Raw genomic sequence first — 24,997 nt, 5'->3', positions numbered from 1 at the left:
GTGATTGGACCGTGAGGGCGGACGCCTAGTTTGTCTTCCAGGTTCCGGTCCGAGAGCCCTGGGAATAAGTTTGAGGTCTTTACGAAAGGTGGATGGAGACGCCAGCACTTTCTCCCTGTATCCACCTCCGCTCAGCCCTCCTTTCGAGGTTGGCGGCTGAGTCACTGTGGACAAAGTCGGGGCAGCGTTTTCGGACCCAGTCATGGAGGAAGGTTGTTCCCGCATCCGCCGGCGGGTGTCGGTCTGCAAAAGGAACCGCCCTAGCCTAGCAAGCACTACTGTCGTCCCCTCGGCGGCCCAGCTCCAGTCCCGCGATGAGCAGGAAGAAGAGGAGGAGGAGATGGGAGCCGGGAGCCGGCGGCGGAAAACCGTGGGCGTGCAACCTGTTGAGGTACAGCTCCATCAGCTCTCAAATTCCCCCGAGGGCCTTGTCCTCCTTATGACCTTTGGGGCGCTGATACAAACCTGGGCCTCCTACTTCGCTTGCCCACCTAAAGGGGTGAGAAACCAGGTATAGAGGACGTGAGACTGCCAAATTGAGGCAGTTTCTTCCCAAGAGCAGACAATTAACCAGTTAGATAAAATACCTTTCATTTCCTCCCTCACTTTTGTTACTGCTGTTGTAACAATACTGAGGTATTGCCCAGTTATCCCCACTTCTTTATAGACATGAAATGTAGATACAAAAATTTTACGTCCAGCAATTAAGTGACATAACTGAGACGCAAACCCAGACTTCGAAATTCCTACTGCCCCTACTTTACTAATAAAAGCTGTTTATTGAAGACCCATTACGCCCTAGTTACTGTGTTAAACAAGCTACATTATCTAGATTTTATAACAGTAATCAGACCCTAAGAAATTGAGAAACTACTTTCTCACTTCAAATTTTGTGTCGCTACACTCTTGCTGTCTCAAAGTGTCTCTTCTGTTCAATAGAGCTCCCCAAGTCAGTGTACACGCATTCTGTATCAATTCCAAATTCAACAGAATTTCTCTAGTATATTGTGGTACAACTTTTTGTTATAGGCCAGTCACTGCCTCAGAGCCCGGGATTGGAAGGGAGAGATGCAATTCCCAGAGGCTGTCATTCTTGCAGTTGTTTAACAATTTAGCACAGGTTTAAACATTAGAATCCTAGGGGCATTAGAGAGCCTGTGCCAGGCCATGGGTTCAATCCCCACCACCAAAAACCAAAGAATTAGCCCAGTGTTGCTTCCAGGAACACTTCTCTGGGCCTCCATGTTTTTCATCTGTAAAATGGTAATAATTATATCTATTTATAGGGTGGCTTACAGGACTTAAATATAATTATGTACTTGATACAGCCCTAGGCTGAGATTTTATTTGCTTTAGTAATGATTTTTTTATTCCACATTTTTTTAAATTTATTTTTTAGTTGTAATTTGACACAATACCTTGATTTTATTTATTTTTATGTGGTGGTGGGGATCAAATGCAGGGCCTTATACATGGTAGCCAAGCACTGTACCACTAAGCCACAACCCCAGCCTTCATTCCACATTTTTTATTTATGCATTTTAGTTGTATTTTAGATGGGATTTGTTGTTGCACATTCATACATGCACACAATATAACAATATGATTTGGCCAATATCACTTCCCAACACTTTCCCACTCCCTCTTTACTTCCCACTCCTTAGGCCCTTTCCTCTATTGATCTTCCTTTGATTTTCATGAAATTCCCCCACCCTACCCAGCCTTGTTTTCCTTTTTCCTCTGTAGTGAAACTTCTGTCAGTCATGAATCTGCAATTACCTATAAGTATTTTTGTTTTCTTTCCAGCATAATGACAGTGAAGAGGACATGTTTGGTGACTATGATAGCTTTACTGAAAACTCCTTTTTAGCTCAAGTTGATGATTTGGAACAGAAATACATACAACTTTCTGAACAAAGGAAGCATGCTACAGACTTTGCCACTGAAGATTTTTGTTCAGAAAGCATAAAAAACAAACTCAGTGTTACTACTGTAAGCAACTTTACTGAATACAAAAGTGATGAGCACATGGAGAACCAGACTGAGCATGAAGATGTCCCTGTTGAACCTGGAACTGATGTTTTGTACGATTTGCCTTCTTCTCAGGTTTTATACTTTGAAAATTTGCAGAACCCTTCAAATGATTTAGGTGATCAGTTGACTGAAAAAAGGGATGGGAGTTCATCCTTTCTCAATACTGTGAATGAAGAATTGTCCCATAATTGCATAAAGCAACAGCAAAATGATGGATCCTCTTCTAAAGTCAGAAGTAATTCAGATACAAGTAGGAGAAAAAGTATTAAAGATCGTCTAAAAAGTACCATGACTGGAAATGCAAAGGCCCAAACACCAATATTTTCTAGGAGTAAACAGCTCAAAGAGACTCTCCTATCTGAAGAAATTAATGTTGCTAAGAAAACAATTGAGTCTTCATCAGATGATCTTGGTCCTTTTTATTCATTGCCCAGCAAAGTGAGAGACCTTTATGTTCAATTCAAAGGAATTGAAAAATTATATGGTAATGCTTTTTTCTGGAATAAAAACAAAATTCTCCATTATCATAAAATTAGTGTAAATCAATAGAAGCAAATGCTTCCATGATTATATTTCTTATTTTGAAAAGTCCAGTATTATTTGTCTCAACCTTCCATCCCTGTCCTGTCACCTTGAACCTCTTTTCTTCCCTTCATACTCAAACATTTCTCAAACCATTTTTTGTGCTTATTTTATTTTTCCTTATTTTGAGTATTTCTTTGGCCCACTCCAATTAGGGGTTCTGTATCCTTGCCTGAGAAATGATGTTATGGTATCTAAACTCAATGGTAATTCCAATATTTAACCTACCTGACTTCTTGATGGCTTACCTGCAGATATTGACCACACTGTTCTTGAAATTTTTTTTTTTTTTAACACCCTGTTTCTGTTTTTTCTTTGATTATCTAGCTATACACAGTTTTCTTAGCTGGCATTAGCTAGCTTTGTTTTCTCTACCAAATTTAGTTGAAATTTCTTTGAACATTCTCATGTCTTGAATGAAGAAGTTGATAATCCTATTGATTAAAATTAAACATGTTAAAAGACAGTGGCATTAATATTTAAGTGAAAAAAAAAACATTGTAGCAGAGTAATAATGTACTTTATGTTTCTTTAAAAATCTGGGTCCTTTCATATCTTTTCAATGCATCATTTTAAACAAAGAAGGGATGGTTGCTGCCGTACTGAGAGATCAGTTCATCAACCCTATCACTGTATTAGTATTTCTGGAACTCCTGTTGGGATCTTAGGAGCTGTATGAAAAATGTGGGTTTTCAAAGAGAAGACAATCAGGTTGGAGAAGAAGGACTACAGGAAATAAAGTCTCTACAAGAGTAATATAATCATTGTAAATATTTAAGCCCAACTTATGAATAATTTCAAATATTTGCACATGCTTTGATTCATGTTCACACATTTATGATCTGCTTTAACTATATATTGAACATATAAAAGTTGTCCACATATAGATTTCCCTTTTTTTTTTTTTCTTTTTAACTTATCTATTTATTTGGTACCAGGACCTCACACATGATCACTTTACTACTGGGCTACACCCACAGCTTTTTAATTTTATTTTGAGACAGTCTTGCTAAATTGCCAGGTTGCCCTTGAACTTTTGCTCTTCCTCCCTCAACCTCCCAAGTAGCAGGGATTGCAGGTGTGCACCACCACACATGGCTTGTACTTTTATTTCTGATACTGCTAGATTACTTTCCAAAAAGATTATAGTAGTTTATGTTCTCACAAACTATACAGAAGAACACCTGTTCTTACTCTAATCAGCTCTAGATTTCACAAGCATGGGACATTTATTTTTTCTTTCTTTTGTTTTGTTGATAATTTGTTTACTTTGCCAACCTAACAGATTATAGTTGAGCATGTTTTATGTATTTATTGGCCACTTGCAATTCTTCCTGTTGTGAAATATGTCATTTGCTTTTCTTCTGATAAAATACTAATGCATATTTTTGAAGATTTTTAATGTTCTCCCTTGTCAAATTACTCTGGAGTAACTATTATAGTTTTCACATCATATCTTGAATCTGATCTGTTTTCATGAATCCCATCTTTGCAAATTGTGGGAATTGGCTGCCAGGTAGTAATCTTTACCTTTTATGATTTAAACAATTCTGTCAGTTTAAAGTAGTTTCCATTCCATTTGAAGTTCAAATCCCCAAGTTTGTGCAGAATCTCATAGGGGTTTTTTTGTTTGTTTGTTTTGTTTTGTTTTTTGTTGTTGTTTTGGTTTGGGTTTTTTTGTTTTGTTTTTTGTTGTTGTTTTTGGTTTGGTTTTGCTTTGTTTTATTTCTCCTCCTCCTTCTGTTTCTCTTTAAAATGGCTTTTAGGTAAACGAGGAAGGTAAGCTTACATATTCTGCTTACAGGATGTAAAAGGAAAAACTTAAAAGTCCCACAGATACTTTTACTGTCCTTTTGATCCTCTGATGTTCTAAATGACATGCCCTTGTCCACCAGGCTGCCCTGTTAGAATCTTACAACAAATCTCCAGCTGGTGATGAGGTAGAGTAGTTATTCACACTGTTAAGTAGGCCTGAACTAAATTCTTACTGGCTGTCCACATTGCACATTTGGGATTTTTGACATTTAACATAGATTATAACTGCATTTGCTTCTAGGAGAAGATTGCCACAAGACGAAGGAGTTGATTTTTACCTTCTTGGAAAACTTCCTTGAGATTAAAATAAGAAAAGAGGAAATAATTTCTGTTTTTTTCTCTGTAATTCCACAGAATGGCAACATACTTGCTTAACACTGAGTTCCGTGCAAGAAAGAAAAAATTTAATATATTCCTTACCAACAAGTGGTGGGAAAACCCTTGTGGCCGAGATTTTAATGCTACAAGAACTGCTTTGCAGGCGGAAGGATGTTTTAATGATCCTTCCATATGTGGCAATTGTCCAAGAAAAGGTGTGTTTAAAAAAAAGTGTTATTTGCTAATATTATTGTAACATTAAGATCTAAACATCAGCATAAACACTACTAATGACTTTTACTGACTATAAAACAGTGCCTCTTTGTGATAATAATAGAACATTCTATCTTAAATATTTACTACTTTGTAATTTATTGACATTTTTATTATACTAACATACTGTATTCATCAATCTGATTATTATGTGAAACTGCTTAGTAACTATATAATAAATATTAGTGTGTGTGTATATATACATATATATACATACACACACACACACACACAATTCAGTAGTACTTTTAGGATGTACAAAAGCAACAGAATACTTACCTAAAATCTCTTCTAGTACTAGTTTTATTTTTTTAATTGTGGATTGAATTCTACCCTAAATGTTCTATTACTGTTTAGCCTGTTTCTAAGGCAAAAACTAACCAATTTGTATAAAACAAATGAGTTATTCTGATGCTTTTTTTGACATCAAAAGAGGAAGTTTATTTTTACATTTATTATGTGGTTTAAACATTGCATTTATTTTGCAAAGATCAACACCTTATTTTTATGATATTTATTAGATATGTGTGTCTAATCTAACCCATTCCCATTGACTGATATTAAACACCACTTTAGCTTTTCTTTTTTAAATTCTTGTGAGCACTTAATAATTAGAGTTCTTTGTGTTTTGTTTTTGTTCATTTTAACTAATATTCTAGATTTCAGGTTTGTCAAGTTTTGCTATAGAACTAGGTTTCTTTGTTGAAGAATATGCTGGAAGCAAAGGAAGATTTCCTCCAATTAAAAGAAGGGGAAAAAAATCGCTATATATTGCCACTATTGAAAAAGGACATAGCTTGGTGAACTCCTTGATCGAAACTGGAAGGATTGACAGTCTGGGTCTGGTTGTTGTAGATGAGGTTGGTTAATACTTTGTAATTTATCAACATTTTTATTGTACTAACATACTATATTCATCAATCTGATTATTATGTGAGTCTGCTTAGTATCTATATAACAAAAAGTATTTTAATATATATACAGTTCAGGTGAAGATATTTCATACTCGATAATCTTAAATCTGGTTTTATGTCAAGTGTTTCTTGAAGTGCAAATATTTGTATTTATAGACAGTTTTATAATATTACTTATGAATCTCTGATTTGTCAGAGTGTTTCCCCCAAAACCCATTAACTTAAAATACCAATGGATTAATATATATGTACTATAGTTGTTATATTAAAAATGTTGAAAAGTTATAAAGCAAGGATTATATATTCATTCTATACAAATATATTCATGGTTTATGTGGGCATTGTATGAAGATTTACTTCTCCGCCCCTTTTCTTTTCATTTCAAAGTTGCACATGATTGGTGAAGGGAGCCGGGGTGCTATACTGGAAATGACCCTAGCAAAAATTCTCTACACCAGCAGTAAGTATTTACTGACTTCTAATCAAAATACCTATATATAAATAACTTAATTCTATCAGTAGATTATGAAACCTATAGCAAGATACTTAAACTTTCTGCCTTAGGGTTTTTTTTTTTAATTTCTAAAGTAAATATATGAATTTTTATTGAATGAGTAGAATTATTTGGTGGTGGATGGGGCAGTACCCAGGATTGACTCAGGGGCACTCAACCACTGAGTCACATTCCCAGTCCAGTTTTATATTTTATTAGAGACAGGGTCTCACTGAGTTGCTTAGTGCCTCAAAGATGCTGAGGCTGGCTTTGAACTCACAATCCTCCTGTCTCAGCTGCCTGAGCTGCTGGGATTACACATGTGTGCCCCTGCACAGTAGGAATGAGTACATTAGTATTTAAGGAATACTTCTTATTCCTGTATACTCATTAGGTCTGTTTGCATAGTCACATCACTCAACTTTTGTGTTTCTTTATCTATGGAGATAGTAACAGCCTCAACCTGAGGAGAGAATTGTGAGTGTTCAGAGTTAAAACATTTAAAGCATTTCACAGTGCCTGGACCATTCCACTCAGGAAGGGTGTCATAACTATCATCATAATCCCAATAAAGTAGGATATTGAAGTGGTTACTTTAAGGAACTAGTTTGCAACATCAAATAGTCTTTAAATGTACATGAAATATTTATTTTAAATGTCATGTCTACATTTATTGATATAATGCTGACTTAGCCTGTATATGGAATAGTTATTAACAATAAAATCAAATCTTAAGATTTGTGGATGGAGATGCTGGGGATTGAACTCAGGGCTTCACACTTGCTAAGTGCATGCTCCACAAGTGAGCTACACGCTCAGCTTCCCCAAATTAATTTTGACAGCAGCTGTATTTATGTAGGTTACAGCACTTAAAAATCATTCATTTTAAAAAAATATTTATTGAACACTTACTGTAAATACAGCAGTAAATAGAACAAATCCCTTCTTTCATCAAGCCTATATTTTAATGAAAGTGAACAGATAATGAGCAAATGAATAAGAAGACATATGGTGGCCAGGTGTGGTGGTGATGCATCTGAATTCCAGCTACTTCAAAGGCTGAGTCAGGAAAATTGCAAGTTTGAGACTAGCCTGGTCAATTTATCAAGATCCTGTCTCAAAAAAATTAATAAATAAAAAGGGTTAGGGATGTAGCTCAATGGTTAAAACCTGCCTGGTTTCAAAAGAAGAAGAAAAGATGGTTTGTTAATGGTCATAAATCCTGTAGGACTTAAAGAAGAGGAAGAGAGGAAATGATCACCTATTTGTCAAATTCAATGAACATCTTAATTTTATTTCAGTGTTTGACTATTTTTCGTTTGTGTGCAGAAACATTTTCTCTTGACTTTCCTACTATCTCTTTGTAAGTGGGATCTTAGCTTAGCATTGAAAGATAGCAGAGCATAATGGCTGAAGACAGACTTTTTGAATCTTGGCTCACTTTTCTACATGACCTTGGGCAAGTTATATCAACAGTGCCTATGCTTCCTTAGGCATTAAATGTGGGTGAGAGTAGTAGAACTTCTCTCACTGAATTGCTGCAAAGATGACACAGGTTAATCTTTGTAAAACATCTGTACCTGCTACATGATGTTTGCTATTGTATAATTTGGCCTATCACCAGTGCCTTACGCTTAATAGATATTTGAATTAAATTAACCTTTTTAGTGGCTCCTTCTTTTTATTCTGTGTCATAGCTAAGCTTATTCATTTTGTACATTTTAGTTAGCATAAATTCATCTTAGGCCTTTCCCATGTTTCCTATAGTGCCTACTAATTGTCATCCATACTCCTGACTTCAAGGACTGCTTGTGTGCCAGTGACTCCTAGTCTATATTTCCCAGTCTGTGTTTCCAGACTATAACTCTCTTCTGAATAATATCAGCTGCCAACTTGAGACTCCTGTTTGAATGTTCTGTGAGCAACCAAGCCTAACCAAAGCTTGGTCAGAGACTCACTCATTTCCTTCAAACTCATTCTTCAGTCTGAATCCTTAGCCAGCCAAGTTAGACCTCACCACCACCACCAGCCCAACCCCGCTTGCATTGTAGCCCCATCAGACCTCAAACTCCTGGACTCAAATGATTCCCCCACCTCAGCTGGATAAAATCTTACAGTCTTCACTCTTCCTATCTGATTTACCTCATGAATGTATTTTAAATTATTTTCTTTCTGCCCCTTTTCACTACTACCTCTTTAATTCAAGACCTCATCCTTTACTTACCTGGATTGCTACAGAAAGTACCAAGCTTCTCCTTTGATCTTTCTTCTGCACTGTCTAGTGTAGAATCAATAATCTTTCCCAGAAGCAATTAGTTTATTTTACTATTTGCCATCCTTTAATAGCTTCCCTTTGTTTTCTGCATAAATCCCAAAATTCATAGCACTGCCTTTTTGATTTGACCCTCTGCTCACCTCTTCAGATTCAGAGTCCACCTTAATGAAGTAGGAAGGAATAGCACTTAGTTCTTTTTCAGATAACATCCTGAATGATCCCTTCAAAACAAGAGAGTAGCATTGAAGAAACATTTGCTAAAAAAAGCTTCTTGGGTTTTTAATTTGATAGCTAAGTACAAAAGCAACCATTTTTTACTCCTAGGAATTCATAGAACTTCATGAGCTTCATGTATTTTTAAAAATTTTTGAAAATGTTGGCAACCTGATAGCAAGATTACCTCAAGAACTTTCAAGTTACAAGAGTTTTGGACTCATGTAGCCCTATATCCTACAAGTGTCTATCACCCAAAGAAACATACTGTAACTTCTCATAAAGATGATTCAGATAGCCACATACCTACTTATACCCATTATTTTTGTTTAAAAGCCTTAATAAATATCCTACTTCTTGCCACATTTGAAATTTTATAAAATTCTAAGGAATAACTTTCAGGATTCCTGAAAAATTGCATTATTTGATTGCCAGATTAATATTCTGGTCATATGCAGTTTGAGCATTCCCAATCTGAAAACCAAAAATATGAAGTGTGTCATAATCCAAAACTTGAGTGCCAAGACAATGCTACAAGTGGAAAATTTCACTGACCTCATATGATGGTCATAATATTCCTGCTTGAAGGTTCTGTGAGCAACCAAGACTAAGTCAAAATGCAGGTACACTAAAATATTATGTAAAATTACCTTCAAACTACATGTATAAGATGCTTATGAAATAAATGAATTTTTTGTTTAGTCTTTGGTCCACCTCCCTAAGATATTTCTTTATGTATATTCAAATATTCAAAAATCTGACAAATTGAAAATCTGAAACAATTCTTTTACCAAGCATTTCAGATAAAGGGTATGCAACCTGTATTTTTAGTTTTCCTACTCTCTCCCCACTTCCCCTTTCCCATATTATTCAGGAAGTATTCAGAGCATAAAATATTGCTAAATTGTTTTATGATATATTAAATACTGCATTTTCTTAATACTTTTAAGATTTTTTTGTTTTTGTTTCAGAAACAACTCAGATTATTGGTATGAGTGCAACATTAAACAACGTTGAAGACCTCCAACAGTTCCTTCAAGCAGAATATTATACCAGTCAGTTTAGACCAGTATGTACCCTAAGGTTTGCACTGTATTGATTTGTTATATATTCATATTAGAAATAAAAGTAAATATAGTATATTTTAAAATTCTATGGGGTAGTGAAGGGGCATAACTGCACTCACCATAGTATATGCTAATAGTTTGTATATAGAGAGTATTAATTCTGTGAGGTCGGGGATCTTGGCTTGGGTCCCTAATGTATCATAGCACTGGGAATAATGCCTGGCCTATGTTGCCTCAGTGAACATTTATTGAGTGAAATTTTAAAAAAATTTTTTTTTTAGTTGTTGATAGACCTTTATTATTTTTTATTTATTTATATATGGTGCTGAGAATCGAATCCAGTGCCTCACACATACCAGGCAAGTGTGCTACTGCTGAGCCCCAGCCCCAGCCCATATTGAGTGAATTTTTTCAGACTATTTTTTCACTTCTTATTTTCAAAAGTAAATTTTTAGCTGGCCACAGTTTAGTGAGATGTGCTTGGAGTTACTGACACATTGAAGATTTTATCTTAAAATATTTTCAAGTTGCTATGTTTTGATAGTTATTCTTTCTTAATAAGTTAAGACTTAACATGCATTTAAATTTAAACTCCTCAGTAATAGCGTTCCCAAGGTATTTGAAGGAAATAAACTAACAAAAAAAAACATACTTCATATTTATTTGAAAATATCTCATACATGTACTGCCTGTCTACAGTAATAGTGCACATGTTCTTTGTCTTAAGTAAGCTTTCAGAAAATAATGTTTGAAAAACACCAGTTCTTAATTTGAAATATAATATTTTCACATTCCAAATTTGAAAATTTTCTAGAAATAGGTTTTAAGGTGGGCGTGGTGGTGCATGACTATAATCCCAGTAACTTGAGAGACTGAGGGAGGAGGATCACAAGTTTGAAGCCAGCCTCAGCAACTTAATGAGGCCCTAAATAATTTATTGAGAAACTATCTCAAAATTTTAAAAAATGAAAAGGGCTGAGGATGTGACATTGTCTCTGGATCCAATCCCCAGGGAATATTTTCAAATATTTTTGAAAAAAAATATTTTAAAAAAAGAAATATTTTTTGAACTCTATATTAGACACTATTTTTTTTTTGTACCAGGAATTGAACTCAGGGGCATTCAACCACTGAGTCACATCCCCAGCCCCATTTTGTATTTTATTTAGAGACAGGGTGTCACTGAGTTGCTAATCGCCTCATCATTGCTGAGGCTGGCTTTGAACTTGTGATCCTCCTGACTTTTCCCAAGGCACTGGGATTACAGGCATGTGTCAACATGCCTAGCTTAGACACTGTTCTTTTAAAAATGAAATGAGATGTGTTCACAAACTAAATTTGTCCAAAAATACTTAAATTAAAAATAATATGTTGGTGTTTGGAATTAAAGCTGAAGACTCACATAGGAAGTTTTAGATCTTAAGAGAGAAGGTTTAACTCCTTTACAGAAGATAAAGGATGTGAGCACTGTGACTCCCTTGTACTTCTTGTAACAAATACCAAAGCATTTTCCTTTTGGACATTAGACTACTTAATTCAAATCTTTCTTCAAAAGTATTAATCCCTATGTTGATTTAAAGAGGAAATAAAGAAATAGTAAAGCAAGAACTTTACCATTTTAAGTTGAAACATATTTTAGATATCTTAAAAAAGCTAAAATCTTTGCATAGCTGTCCTTTCTATATCATATTTCACAAAATTTAAAATTGAAGATATGTGGTATTAATTGCAATGTTTTAAAATTCAAGGTTGAACTAAAAGAATATCTGAAAATAAATGATACAATATATGAGGTCGACAGCAAAGCTGACAGTGGCATGACTTTTTCACGTCTCCTCAATTATAAGGTAATGTTTATAACCTTTATATCCCAGGTTCCTGTACTTTGCCCATGTGTACTGGGACATCACAGAAGATTTGCATGGATGCCATGAGACAGTTTAAATTTTTGAGAAAAATGGCTCATATCTGACATATGTTGGACAAGATACGACTGATTCAGTGTAGCTAGTTTCCAGTTTTAACACCATATCACCTTATCTTCCTTTCTGTGACACTAAATATTTGTGAAGTTGTGTTTGTGTGGGTTTTGTGTATGTGTGTATGGTGCTGAGTATCAAACCCAAGACTTTACAGCAATGACTGCACCATTGACCTAAACCGTGGGCACTAAAGTTGGGGTTTTTGTAGTCACTGTAAGCCAATGCCATGTGAAAATTAACCTGGAACAGAAGAAGGCAGCTGTGTTTAGTTTCATTCCAAAGTTATAAAGACAGTACCAAGTTTGTACATATCCCTTTATTGAGTTATTTGAGAATTAAATTTTTTTTTAATTCAAGTGCTACTAAGTTGTGAGGAAGTATGGATTTATTAAATTGTTTGGATCTAATAAAACTGTTATGTATATCTTTTTACCTTGGTGTTCTGTGAACCAAGAAAATTTGGAAACTTCTATAAATGTTTATTTATTTAGCAGTAACAACAAAAGAATAATTCATGGTTCAGGTAGGTCAGATATTGGTGCATAAAAATGTTAATTTCTACTGTGTTAATGTCTTGTGACTTTTATGAGGAATACTGAAAAGAGGAGAAAGGAATTTTATAGCAATTTTAAAATTCTTTAAGATATCCTAAATCTACATCTTAATTCATTTTCAGTAAAGTAAAATGAACTGAGATCTTATATAACTTTACCTTTCATGTTCTTTGAGTTCCTCATGCCTGTTTAATGTTACAAAAAATCATAGTTCAGTGTTAAATTTTTTTAAGTCTGTCCTTTAGTATTAGTGAATCTGTGTTTAAAAAATATATATTTGAAATTGTAGAGGATATGTCTTATGCAGTCCTTTGACAATATTAGGATCAAACTGTGTTTCTCTCTCTGGACTCTTGTTCTGCTTTGGTGGATATAGATATGTAGTAGAGTTATTAATAATATTAACCGTTTTCACTTCTGCTTTTTTTGCCACCAGGGATTGAACTCTGGGGCACTCAACCACTGAGCCACGTCCCTGCTACTTTTTTGTATTTTATTTAGAGACAGGGTCTCACTGAGTTGCTTTGCACCTTGCTGTTGCTGAGGCTGGCTTTGAACTCGCAATTCTCCTGCCTCAGTCTCCCAAGCCACTGGGATTACAGGTGTGCATCACCATGTGCATCACCATGCCCAGCTCCATTATCACTTCTTGAATTTAATTCATTTTTTATACATTTTTTTAAAAATTAAATATACCCAGTAATCAGATCTCTAACAAATAACCTAAAAGTGAAATTTTGATATTTTGTGTAGGTTTTCTCTTTTTTTTGAAATGATAAGATTAATTAAATGATAAATTCAGAATTGTGGATTATTTGTTTATCTTGTAAACACACAGGTTAAAAAAAAGGACAGACTTCAGGGGGGCTGGGGTTGTTTCTCAGCAGTAAAGGGCTTGCCTAGCACGTGCAAGGCCCTGGGTTCAATCCTCAGCACCGCATAAAAATAATAAATAAAATAAAGGTATAAAAAAAATTTTTAAAAATGGTAGGCTTTCATGGTTTCTAACTATCTTGTTTCTACATCTTATTGTTTTGCAGTATTCTGATACCTTGAAAAAGATGGATCCTGATCATTTGGTAGCATTGGTAACAGAAGTTATTCCCAATTATTCTTGCTTAGTTTTTTGTCCCAGTAAAAAGAACTGTGAAAATGTAGCAGAAATGATATGCAAATTTTTAAGCAAGTATGTTAATCTTTTAAAAATATTTTGTTTTATTTTTATCATGAATTATGGACTATGTTATATTTATTGAATAAGCACTGACTACTTCTTGCAGAACACTGTATTCAGTTGTTGTACTAAATTTTGAAGGAAATGACCTTAAAGAAAGAAAACTTAACTGTGAAATTCACATGTGAATTTTTGTAGAGGTTTTACATGTGAAATGGAAAAATTCTAAGGTTACATGTAAGCTAATGCTGGCCAATATAAAGGCTGAGATCAGTGATTGGAAATATTGGCTGCTCTGTGAATTATGTTGGAAATTAAAAAATTCTAGTGTCCAGGATACATCTTAAACAAATCAGAATCTGGGAGTGGGACCTAGGCAAGTCCAACATATAGCCAAGGTCAAGAACTACTAACTTAGATAGTCAAAAAGGACTAATCATTACAATGATTATGGGACAAATCGTATCCCATATTCAGCTTAAACTTCTCTTTAATTACATACCGTTGCCTTTGTTTTCTTAGTCATCTTCATACTTAAGTAATTTGGACATTTGAATTTAATTTCCTAAGTAATTAAGAAATTAAGTCTTGGACTGGGGTTGTGGCTCAGTGGTAGAGCACTTGCCTAGGATGTGTGAGGCCCTGGGTTTGATCCTCAGCACCATATAAACATAAATAAATAAAGATATTGAGTCCAACTAAAACTAAAAAATAAATATTAAAAAAAAGAAATTAAGTCTTGGTTTGTAATTTTATGATTTTTTTTTAGAGAGAGAGAGAGAGAATTTTAATATTTATTTTTTAGTTTTCGGCGGACACAACATTTTTGTTTGTATGTGGTGCTGAGGATTGAACCCGGGCCGCATGTATGCCAGGCGAGAGTGCTACCGCTTGAGACACATCCCCAGCTCATGATTTTTTTTAACATTGGCTCTGTTGTACCCATAGAGATAAGTATAAAATGTCTTTACAAGTAGTTCAGTTTTTTTTCTCCACATGTTTCTCTTGTGTGGTTTTATCATTTTTTTCAGACTCTTTTTGGCCCCTTAGCCAGTGACTATTAACCTGGATCCTTATCTAGTCACCTTCCATCTACCCTTCCAATCCTATTGTAGAGATTAGTCTAATATAGAATTGATTTTATTGAATACTATAAGAATGTAAATGTTTGGAATAAGATTAAGGAATTGCTCTTTTCAGTAAATGATAGCGTGCCTTTATAATGATGATTTTAAAAAAAAGTAAGGAAGTTAAATTAGCATTGAAGTAAGGCAAGTATTCTACCACTGAACTATATACCCAGCCCAAGAGTTCATATTTCTAATGGATCTTTATTTTAAGGGAATATCTGAAACAAAGGGAGAAAGAAAAATGCGAGTTGATTAAGAACTTGAGGAACATGAGCAGTGGCAACCTGTGTCCTGTCTTAAAGCGCACCATCCCATTCGGAGTTGCCTACCACCACAGTGGTTTAACAAACGATGAAAGGAGGCTCCTGGAGGAGGCCTATTCCACAGGCATTCTCTGCCTTTTTACCTGCACATCCACCCTAGCAGCAGGTGTCAACCTACCAGCAAGAAGGTAAGAGATAAGAATGTGTTGGCCAGGCTCACAACTTTTTAATTCCCAGTTTATGAAGAGTTTTGGTATTGTTTTACTCCCTTAGTAGTGGTGCGAATTTATCATATGTGTTTGGTTTTGTTTTTGCTTTGTTTTTTTTGAGCATTTGCTGAGTCATTTTTTTTTTGTACTGGGGATTGAACTCAGGGGAACTCAACCATTGATCCACAACCCCAGCCCTGTTTTGTATTTTATTTAGAGACAGGGCTCACTAAGTTGCTTAATGCCTTGCTATTACTAAGGCTGGCTTTGAACCCACGATCCTCCTGCCTCAGCCTCCCGAGCTGCTGGAATTACAGGCATGTGCCACCACACCTGGCTTCCTTTAATATTTTAATGAAAAATAGCATTAGCAGATTTCCTGATATTAGAATTCTTTCCTGCTTTTCTTTTTTCCCCATCTGTTTCTTGGGTTTTTTGTTTGTTTGTTTGTTTTTGTTACCAGGGATTGAACTCGGGCACTCAACCACTGAGCCACATCCCCATCCCTATTTTGTATTTTATGTAGAAACAGGGTCTCTCTGAGTTACTTAGTACCTTGCTTTTGCTGAGGCTGGCTTTGGGAACTCTCAATCCTCCTGCCTCAGTCTACCAGGCCACTAGGATTACAGGTATGCTCCACCATGTCCAGCCCTATCTGGTTTTAATGTTAGGATCTATTATTCTAGTTGTATAGACAGTTGGCAAACTTTTTCCTTTTTTTATTTTTATTGATCTGAAAGAGTTTAACAAAGACTTCCTCAAAAACCTTGGGGAATTGATTCATAAGCCATTTAATTGTGAATTCTTTTTATTTTTTATTTAATTTTTTTGGTACCAGGAATTAAACATCCAGGGGTGCTTAACCATTGAGTCACATCCCCAGTCCTTTTTTATATTTCATTTATAGACAGGGTTTCACTAAGTTGCATAGGGCCTCCCTACGTTACTAAGGTTGGCTTTGAACTCACAATCCTTCTGCCTCAGCCTCCCAAGCAGCTGGGATTACAGGTGTGTACCACCACACTGAGCTAAATGATCAATTTTTTATCAGTGTTAAAAGATGCAACTAAATAGAACAACGACAACAACAACAAAAAAAAGCGAGTTAAAAAAATGTATATATTTTCTGTTGGGAATACATGTTTATATCTCCCAATCAGATCATAATTGTTTTATCATCTTACTAGTTTTGATTCCTTGGTCTATCAATTTCAGAGAAGTATGTTCATCTCCCACTTATGAAACTGTCAGTGTATTCTTTTTGCATTTCTAGAAATTTTTGCTTTTAATATTTCAAAACTATTCAGGTATACCAAGATTTACTTCAAATATATTATTACTGAATTATCAGTATATAATATGCTTCTATCAATACAACAGACCTTGTTTTACTCTTAATGATTTTGCTTTGAATATGAGGACCCATATTTTACTCATTATCTTTGTTCATTTATTTTCAAATCCTATCACCATTTTTTTTAGTTTTTCAGAAAATTGAAGGGAAAAAAAGGAAGCAATACATCATATTTCTATTATTCCAGGGGTTACTCTTCCAATTTTAACAGTTTTATTCAAACATTTTTGAGCACTTTAGAATCAATAACTATCCTCTTCTGAGCATAACAAGAGTCTTAGCATTTGTATATTCTATTTTACCCTATGTATGTTCCTGTTACCTAGAATCTTACCTTATTTCAAAATATTTTTTGTCTTATGAACAATAATCATTTAAACTGACCTATAAATTGTACTTGTTTTTGGCTTACCACTATCTCTTGTATTCCACTTCTTCCTTCTATGATTCCTTTTTTAATTTTTCATCCTTATGTAATTATTTTTAAAATACTGCATTGGGGGTTAAAAATTTTGAGTCTTTGCATAGCTGAAGTTGTCTGTTTGGGCCTCAAACTTTAAATAACTTCCATAGGAAAAGAATTCTAGGTTCAATTGTTTTTTTTCCTTTTGGGTATTGTAGATATTGTTCCATGTCTTCTAGGTGATGCTTATTTTTGTTTCTGATGAATTTGCAGCTTTCTCCTCTCTAGAAGCTTTTAGACTTTTTAACCTTAAAATTTCATCATGGTGTGAAATAATAACTGCAGTTCTTATAAGTCCTCCCTCCCCATATAGTAACTGCTTTATATGCCTTTATAGTTTATGCTTTAAATACTTTCAGTCTTCACAACTCATCTGTAAGAAGGCTCATTACCTATATATTTCTTTTTTCTTTTTTTCTTTTTTTTTTTTGTGTGTGTGGTACTGAGGATTGAGCTTAGGGATGCTGTACCACTGAGCTATATCCCCAGCCACCTGCACCCTCACCCCCACCCCTGGCTTTTTTTTTTTTTTTTTTATTTTAATACAGGGTTTCACTAAGTTGCCAAGGCTGACCTCAAATTTGTAGATCCTCCTACCCCGACCTTCCAAGTGGCTGGAATAACAGGTGTGTACCATCACACCCAGCTGTTACCCACATTTTACAGAAGGGAAAATTGGGGCATGGAATAATTAAATAATTTACCAAACCTCATACCCAATGACTGAATTTCAGTGTCTAGATTTGCATCCAGGAAATCTGATTCTTAACAGTTTCAACTTACCTGCTTGTCATTCATAGGGTTTGGCATTTGGGTGGTTTTCAATCTGGGGCTTTACACCTTTCTTCAATGTAAACTAATTTGGGGGGTTATTTCTCTATTTCTTTCTCCCATTATCTCTGTTCTCTGCTTTTGTAACTTCAGTTAGATAAAGTTAAGGCTTCCAGTTCTCTTTAATTACACATTTTCAGTCTATCTGAACTATGCAATTTCTTCAACTTTACTTTCCACATCAAAAAATCAGTTTTTTGCTGGGTGTGGTGGTACATAGTGGTAATAGTGACTTGGGAGGCTGAGGCAGGAAGATCACAAGTTTAAGGCTGGCCTCATCAAGTTAGGAAGAAATTAAGCAACTTAGACCTTGTCTCAAAATAGAAAATAAAAAGGGCTAGGAATGTAGGTCAGTGGTAAAGTACCCCTGGGTTCACTTGCCAATACTGCAACAACAACATAAATCAATTTTTAGTCATATCCTTTTGCTTTGTTCATTCTTTACTCAACAGTTCAGTAGAATTTTTTAAAGAAGTTTTAATTTCCAAAAATTCTCTATTATGGCACTTTCTTATAACAATATACTCTCATTCTTAATATAATCTCTCTGGAATTTTCTATGGATACTAATTAGAACTTCTAAAAATTCTCTACCATTTTGTTTTATCAATTTTAGACATTTATTCTATATGTTCTTGTTTTTCTTCTATATTGTTGGTTTTCTTCAAGTAGTCTTAAGATTGTTGAGTTTTATAAATAAATAAATAGGTTGGTTAGTATAGGTAAATGACATAGCTATTTCTTATTCTTTTGTACAGGAAAACTGACCACAGACTTCTCTATATCTGAGTATGACTCAAATTGTCATTTTTGTACATCAAAAATAGTTGATAGTCAGGAGTGGTGGCATATGCCTGTAATCCCAGCAACTTGGGAGGCAAGTTGGAGGCCAACCATGGCAACTTAACAAGACCCTGTCTCAAAACCAAATAAAGTAGGTTGGGAGTGTGGCTCAGTTGTAGAGACCCTCTGGGTTTGATCCCAGTACTATAAAAACAACAATACATACACACACACACAATTGTTATCTGCAATTTTAAATAGTTCAAAATAAAATAAATTCATAAATATGAATATTTTGGTGGTGCATGTCAGATTTTTCATTTCTGGAATATAAAATAAAGAAACTTTAAAGCTGGTTGCAGTAGCATATGCCTGTAATCCTAGTGACTTGGGAGGCTGAGGAAGAGGATCAAAAGTTTGAGGCCAGCCTGGGCAACTTATTGAGACCCTGTCTCAAAATAAAATAAAATAAAAAAGAGTTGGGAATATAATTCAGTGGTAGATCACTAGTCTAGTATGTGCAAGGCCTCAGGTTTGATCCCCATTACCACACATGCACACAAAAATAACTTTGGGGACTACTCCTATTGATTGATCACAGTCCTTGAAGCTATTCAGACTAGAGTTCAAATGATGGTTCTGGCAATTACTAATTTTTTGGTTTAGGGTAAGCCACTTAACTGAGATTTGGCTAACTCCTTTGTAGAAAAATAAAATAAAATAAAAAAGGGTATTATTAAGTATTTAAAAAAATTAACTGATAGCATTACTGGAAATGCAAATCAAAAGTACACTGAAATTCAAAAATACAAATAATAATGCCGAAGAAGATGCAAGGGAAAAGGAACACTTTTACATTGTTGGTGGGATTGTAAATTAGTACAACCAGTATGGAAATTAGTAAGAAGTTTCCTCAAAAGACTAGGGATAGAACCACCATATGATCCAGTTGTACCATTCCTCAGTATTGATCCTAAAGAATTAAAGTCAGCATACCATAGTGCTATACACATACACATGCTTATAGCAGCACAATACAATAGTCAAATTATAGAACCAGTCTATATGTCCATCCGTTGATGAATGAAAAAAGGTGATATATGTGTACAATAGAGTTTTATTCAGCCATAAAGAAGAATGAAATTATGTCATTTTCAGAAAAATGGATGGAACTTGAGAGAATTATGTTAAGCAAAATAGGTCTGACTCAAAGTCCTGTTTTCTCCCATGAGAAAGCTAGAGAGGAAAAAGGAAAAGAAAGCAGGGGAGGGGGTGGATATTTATGAAAATCAAAGGGAGGCCAGTAGAGTAGAGGAACAGAGGAGGGAAGAGGAAAGGGAGAGAGGAAGTAATGGGGGAAAAAATTGATCAAATTTTATTATTCCTTTGTGTACTTGCCTATATGAATGTGCAACAATGAATCTCACTACTATGTATAATTACAATGTACAATAATTTTTTTAATTTTTAAAAGAATTACTGAAAATATATACATAAAGAACCTAAGACATCCTAGATTTTGGTAAATAATAATTACCTATTATTTTGTTAATAAATCATTAAATTTAATATCACATAGATCTAATTAAATTGAGTTTAAAAATAGATGCTATTGCTGTAGATTCAATTTAATTAATTTTATCAATTCCATAGAGTTATTTTAAGAGCTCCCTATGTTGCTAAGGAATTTTTAAAGAGGAATCAATATAAACAGATGATTGGTAGAGCTGGCCGTGCTGGAATAGATACTATTGGGGAGAGTATCCTTATATTGCAAGAAAAAGACAAGCAACAGGTAGTACTCAATCTGGTTGGTTGATTCCCCCCCCCCCCTTGGTCTTTGGTCTAACTCCTTATATGTGATCATCTTTTAAAATTAATTATTAATGTTCCTTTAAATGATATATCCTTCTCTTATATGATTAAAAATTAGAGTTTGAATATTTTTATATTTCAGACAATGAAAAAGTATTTTCCCTATTTAACTTTTTAATTTTATAAAGATACCTGTTAAATTTTTATTCTTTGTCCTTTTGAGTTTTGTTGTTTTGTTTTTTTCCCCCTGGCTCCACAAGTTTCATGCAAAAGTACAAAATTTCATATTGAACATCATTTATGTTTAATAATAGCACAAAACATAATATTATTTTAACTTTTATAGGTCTTGGAGCTAATAAGCAGACCACTGGAAAACTGTTATAGCTGTCTCGTTCAGGAATTCACCAAGGGAATTCAAACTTTGTTTCTGTCTTTGATTGGTTTGAAGGTATTTTAAAATATTTTTTAGTGTTATTACTGTTACCTGAGAGAATAGAGGTAAAAACTTATGCACATTATAAATTATGAAAGAAATGTTAACATTTAATTTAATATGGAAAGGAAGTTTATGACATACTAAATATGAATCTGGATTTATATGTATATTTTTTAATCCTTGAGTTATATTTCAAATTTTCATTTCTTATAACTGGCATATGAGACTTTTGTGTATACTATGTCATGTCAAAAGTAAGAGACTTTAGTGTATACTATGGGGAATAAAAGGAACTGTAAAACAGTGGGTTCTTGTGTGGGATAATCCAACATGTCTGTCCTTATTAGGAGTTAGGTACAGCAGTCTTGTGACCATTCTAGTATATTATTAACACTGGGGAGATCTGTAGAATTTTTATCAGATGGGAGAGAGAAAGAGAAGTATGACAGGAAAACATTTTTTTTCCTAATATTAAAACTTAACTCTCTCACAGTGATCCTTTAGTTAAATCTCTCTTTTAGGGTTATTCTTGTTAATTAAAATCTATCCCTATCCCTAAGGTCTTTCACCCAAAAAGTGGCAAAGCCAGAGTTTGAATTTAGCTTTGTCTTTAACTATAGATAGTCAGTATTCTTACCCATCATATAGTTTGCCTTCATCAACATGAACAGTTTAAGTAAACATGTAAAATAAAACTGATAAATAAGAGCTATCACAAGACAAAATTTTTGATTATCTTGCAGAAGCATGTATAATTACTGTATCACCTGGTTACTTAAAAGGGTGAAAAAAAGGAAAGGAAAGAAAGGAATTAGTGTTGGGTTTGAAAGAGAAACAGATATTAGATAAGCAGGGGGAAGAGAAAAATCAAAAATGAAAGAAAGCTTAAGTTGATGTGGGTAATAGCTAATAGACTAGATACTCTAGCTCTACAGGAGGGCTGAGGACTCTGAAGAGTAGAAGACCAAAGGAAAACATTGGCACAAGACTATGTGCCATAGACTGGGGAGAATGGAGGACCGTGCTTAAATACTAATCTGAAGAGTTGATATGGTCACTTGTGGAAAATTAGTTTCATGGTCATTCACGTTTTGCACATACTTGGGTATTATTAGAGTAATATATCCAGTTCTCTTTTTACCCTAAGTTATTAACTCTCTCTTAAGCCTCACAGAGTTATCTTATCTATAAAATGAGGATAAGATGGTCACTGACTTATAATGGTTCAAATTTTGATCTTTTCCCAAGCTAGCACTATGTGCTATGGTAGCTCACAGGGTGCTGGACAGTGAGAGTGAGCTATAACTCCTAGTCAGCCATGCAATCATGAGAGTAAACAACTAATGCTACACAGAGTACCATGTTGCTAAGTTATGATGTTAATTAGGCTAGGTATATAAAATGCATTTTTAACTTATAATATATTCAACTTATGATGGATTTATTCAGGATGTTCATTGTAATGTGAGGAACATCTGTAATTGTAGGCACTATTGCAAGACTAGTTTGGAAGCAAATCCATGTATAATAAATAGGAGAGTTGCCAAGGAGTTAATAAGGGAATGAGAGAGATCATAAAGATCATCTGGTTTTAGTACATATACATATTAGTTAAAGTAACAGACCCAGAGAATTAATGGTCAGTTTGGTTATTCAGTGAGTTATGATTAAGATGGGACTGTAACTCAGATTTCTGACTTGTTGGCCTATGCTCTTTCCAGTGTGCATTGTATATGTGGAACATTTGCTGAGTACACATGAAACATTCCCCAAGATAGGCAGTATTACAGGCCATAAAGTAAGTCTCAATAAATTTAAAAGGATTGAAAACATGGAATATGGTATCGAATGACAATAGAATTAGTAGAGTATACATCAACAATAGATAGATACCAAGGAAATACCACATATTCAGAAACTAAAAACACTCTTTAACCCATGGTCAAAGAAGAAATCACAAGAAAAATTAGAAAATATTTTCCATATAATGAGGAAAAAAAGCAATAAATCAGAAGTAGTGAGATGAGAATAAAGAAGTGCTTCGGGAAAAATAAAAGTGCTTCAGGGAAAATTTAATAGCTTTACATGATTATTAAATATAAAAAGATCATAGTCCATGATCTAAATTTCACTTTAGAAAGCTAAAAGAAAGATTAAAGGAAGTAAATAATACAGATACAAGAAATAGAAATCAATGAAAACAAAATAGATAATGGAAAAAAATTAATGAAATCGTAAGCTGGTTCTCTGAAAAGGTCAGTAAGGTTATCAACTGGGTTGGTCAAGAGAAAAGAATGTATAAAAATACTAATAGAGACCATATAAACAGTTAATGTCAGGACTGAGAGGAAGATAATCAGTAAAGATCCTAGAGACATTAAAAAGATAGTAAGGGTTTATCCTTGAATAAATGTATCCTTAAATATTGTAAAATGAATGAAACAACTTGGATGAAATAGGAAAAATTTTGAAGGATATGAATTTCCAAAATTAATTGAAAGAGAAATTTAAAAATATGAATGTATTTTCAAGTCTCTTGTCTATTTTTGTAATTCAGAACTTTATCACAAAGACAACTCCATATCTATATGACTTCACTGGTGAAATCTATCAAACATTTAAGAAAGAAATAATAGCAGTTACACACATATTCTTCCAGGAAGTAGAGAAAGAACTGCTTATCTCATAAGACCAGCATTATTTGATACCAAAACCAAATAAAGATGTTAACAAGAAGACTACAGACCAGTATCTCTGGTAAACATAGATATAAAAATCCTTATCAAAAGAGTAGCAATCCGGGACTGGAGCTGTAGTTCAGTGGTAGAGTGCCTGCCTCGCACATGTAAGACTGGGTTCAATCCTCAGCGCCACATAAGAATAAATAAATAAGATATTGTAGCCATCTATAGCTAAAAAAAAATTAAAAAAGAGTAACAATTCATCAGTACTTTATAAAAGTACTATTGCATGATCAGTTGAGGTTTATTCCAACAATGCAAAATGGGTTCAATATTAAAAAGTCAATGTAATTCTTCATATTAATAGAACTCAGTACCTGTTCATGATGAAAAAACTCAGTAACAGAGTAAAAGAGAACTTTTTCAACATAATAAAGAGTGCTTATTTTAAAATCTACAAGTCTTATCACACTTAATAGAGGAATCCTAAATATTTTTCCTCTAAGATTAGAAAAAGCAACAGCATTTGTTCTCACCATACTCTTCAACATGTTATCCATGGTCATGGCCAGTATAGTAAGGTAGTCATACAGACTGGAAAAGAAGACATAAAGTCATCTGATTTGCTGATGTCAATGAACTCAAGGAAAGTCCAAAGGAGTGTGCAAAAACTATTGAGAGTATAGTTAACATTGTCATAAGATACAGGGACAACATAATAAAACAATTATGCTTCTAAATGCTTACTGTAAATAATTATAAAAACAATTCCATTTACAGTGTCATCAAAAAAACATGAAGTACTTTGGGATAAATTTAACAAATATGTGCCAGATCTCTATACTGAAAACTATAAAACACTGCTGAGAAAAATTTTAAAAGACTTAAATGGAGAGAGATGCCATATTCATGAATTGGAATATTTAGTTTTACTTTTTCTCAAATTGATTCATACAGTCAGTGCAATCCCAATAAAATTATCAAGAGATAATTTCTGTTTATTATATTTGAGAATTGGAGGCAAAGAAAAGTAGGTTGTGTGGGCTTCTTTTGACCATGTATCTGTGCTTGCATATTCTTTTTTTCTTTATTTTAGTGGCACTGGGTATCAAACCGAGAGCCTCACGTCTGCTCTTCAAGTGCTCTACCACTAAGATGTACTCACAGCTCTTTTTATTTTGAGGCAATGTCTTGATAAGTTGCCCAACCTGGTCTTGAACTTACCATCCTCCTTCCTCATCCTTCTAAGTAGCTGGGATTACAGGTGCACGCCACCATTACCAGCTGTAATTATATTCTTCGTGAAATTATTTACTAATGACCTTGCCCCACTGG

The 24,997-nt window shown here is 34.2% G+C and overlaps 1 protein-coding gene across 4 annotated transcripts in view; it reads left to right on the top strand.

Annotated features, from left to right (window-relative positions):
- The first annotated feature begins 9 nt into the window (after positions 1-9).
- The window catches only part of Helq (helicase, POLQ like), a 43,345-nt gene continuing 18,357 nt past the window's right edge, over positions 10-24,997 (top strand). For 2 of the 4 annotated variants that reach the window (XM_076864518.1, XM_076864519.1), the window contains exons 1-11: positions 10-391; positions 1,807-2,518; positions 4,786-4,964; positions 5,682-5,882; positions 6,324-6,396; positions 9,889-9,986; positions 11,733-11,831; positions 13,561-13,706; positions 15,036-15,275; positions 20,381-20,522; positions 20,889-20,993. In XM_076864518.1, coding sequence (XP_076720633.1) covers positions 203-391; positions 1,807-2,518; positions 4,786-4,964; positions 5,682-5,882; positions 6,324-6,396; positions 9,889-9,986; positions 11,733-11,831; positions 13,561-13,706; positions 15,036-15,275; positions 20,381-20,522; positions 20,889-20,993 — 2,184 coding nt within the window. In that variant the 5' untranslated portion in view covers positions 10-202. Of the gene's footprint in view, positions 392-1,806; positions 2,519-4,785; positions 4,965-5,681; positions 5,883-6,323; positions 6,397-9,888; positions 10,001-11,732; positions 11,832-13,560; positions 13,707-15,035; positions 15,276-20,380; positions 20,523-20,888; positions 20,994-24,997 lie in introns of those variants that run through there. The other 2 variants (XM_076864521.1, XM_076864520.1) reach the window with 2 other exon arrangements.

This window comes from Callospermophilus lateralis, chromosome 8 (assembly GCF_048772815.1).
Source record: "Callospermophilus lateralis isolate mCalLat2 chromosome 8, mCalLat2.hap1, whole genome shotgun sequence".
Lineage (NCBI taxonomy): Eukaryota > Metazoa > Chordata > Mammalia > Rodentia > Sciuridae > Callospermophilus > Callospermophilus lateralis.
This window is presented reverse-complemented; position numbering and strand designations above follow the sequence as displayed.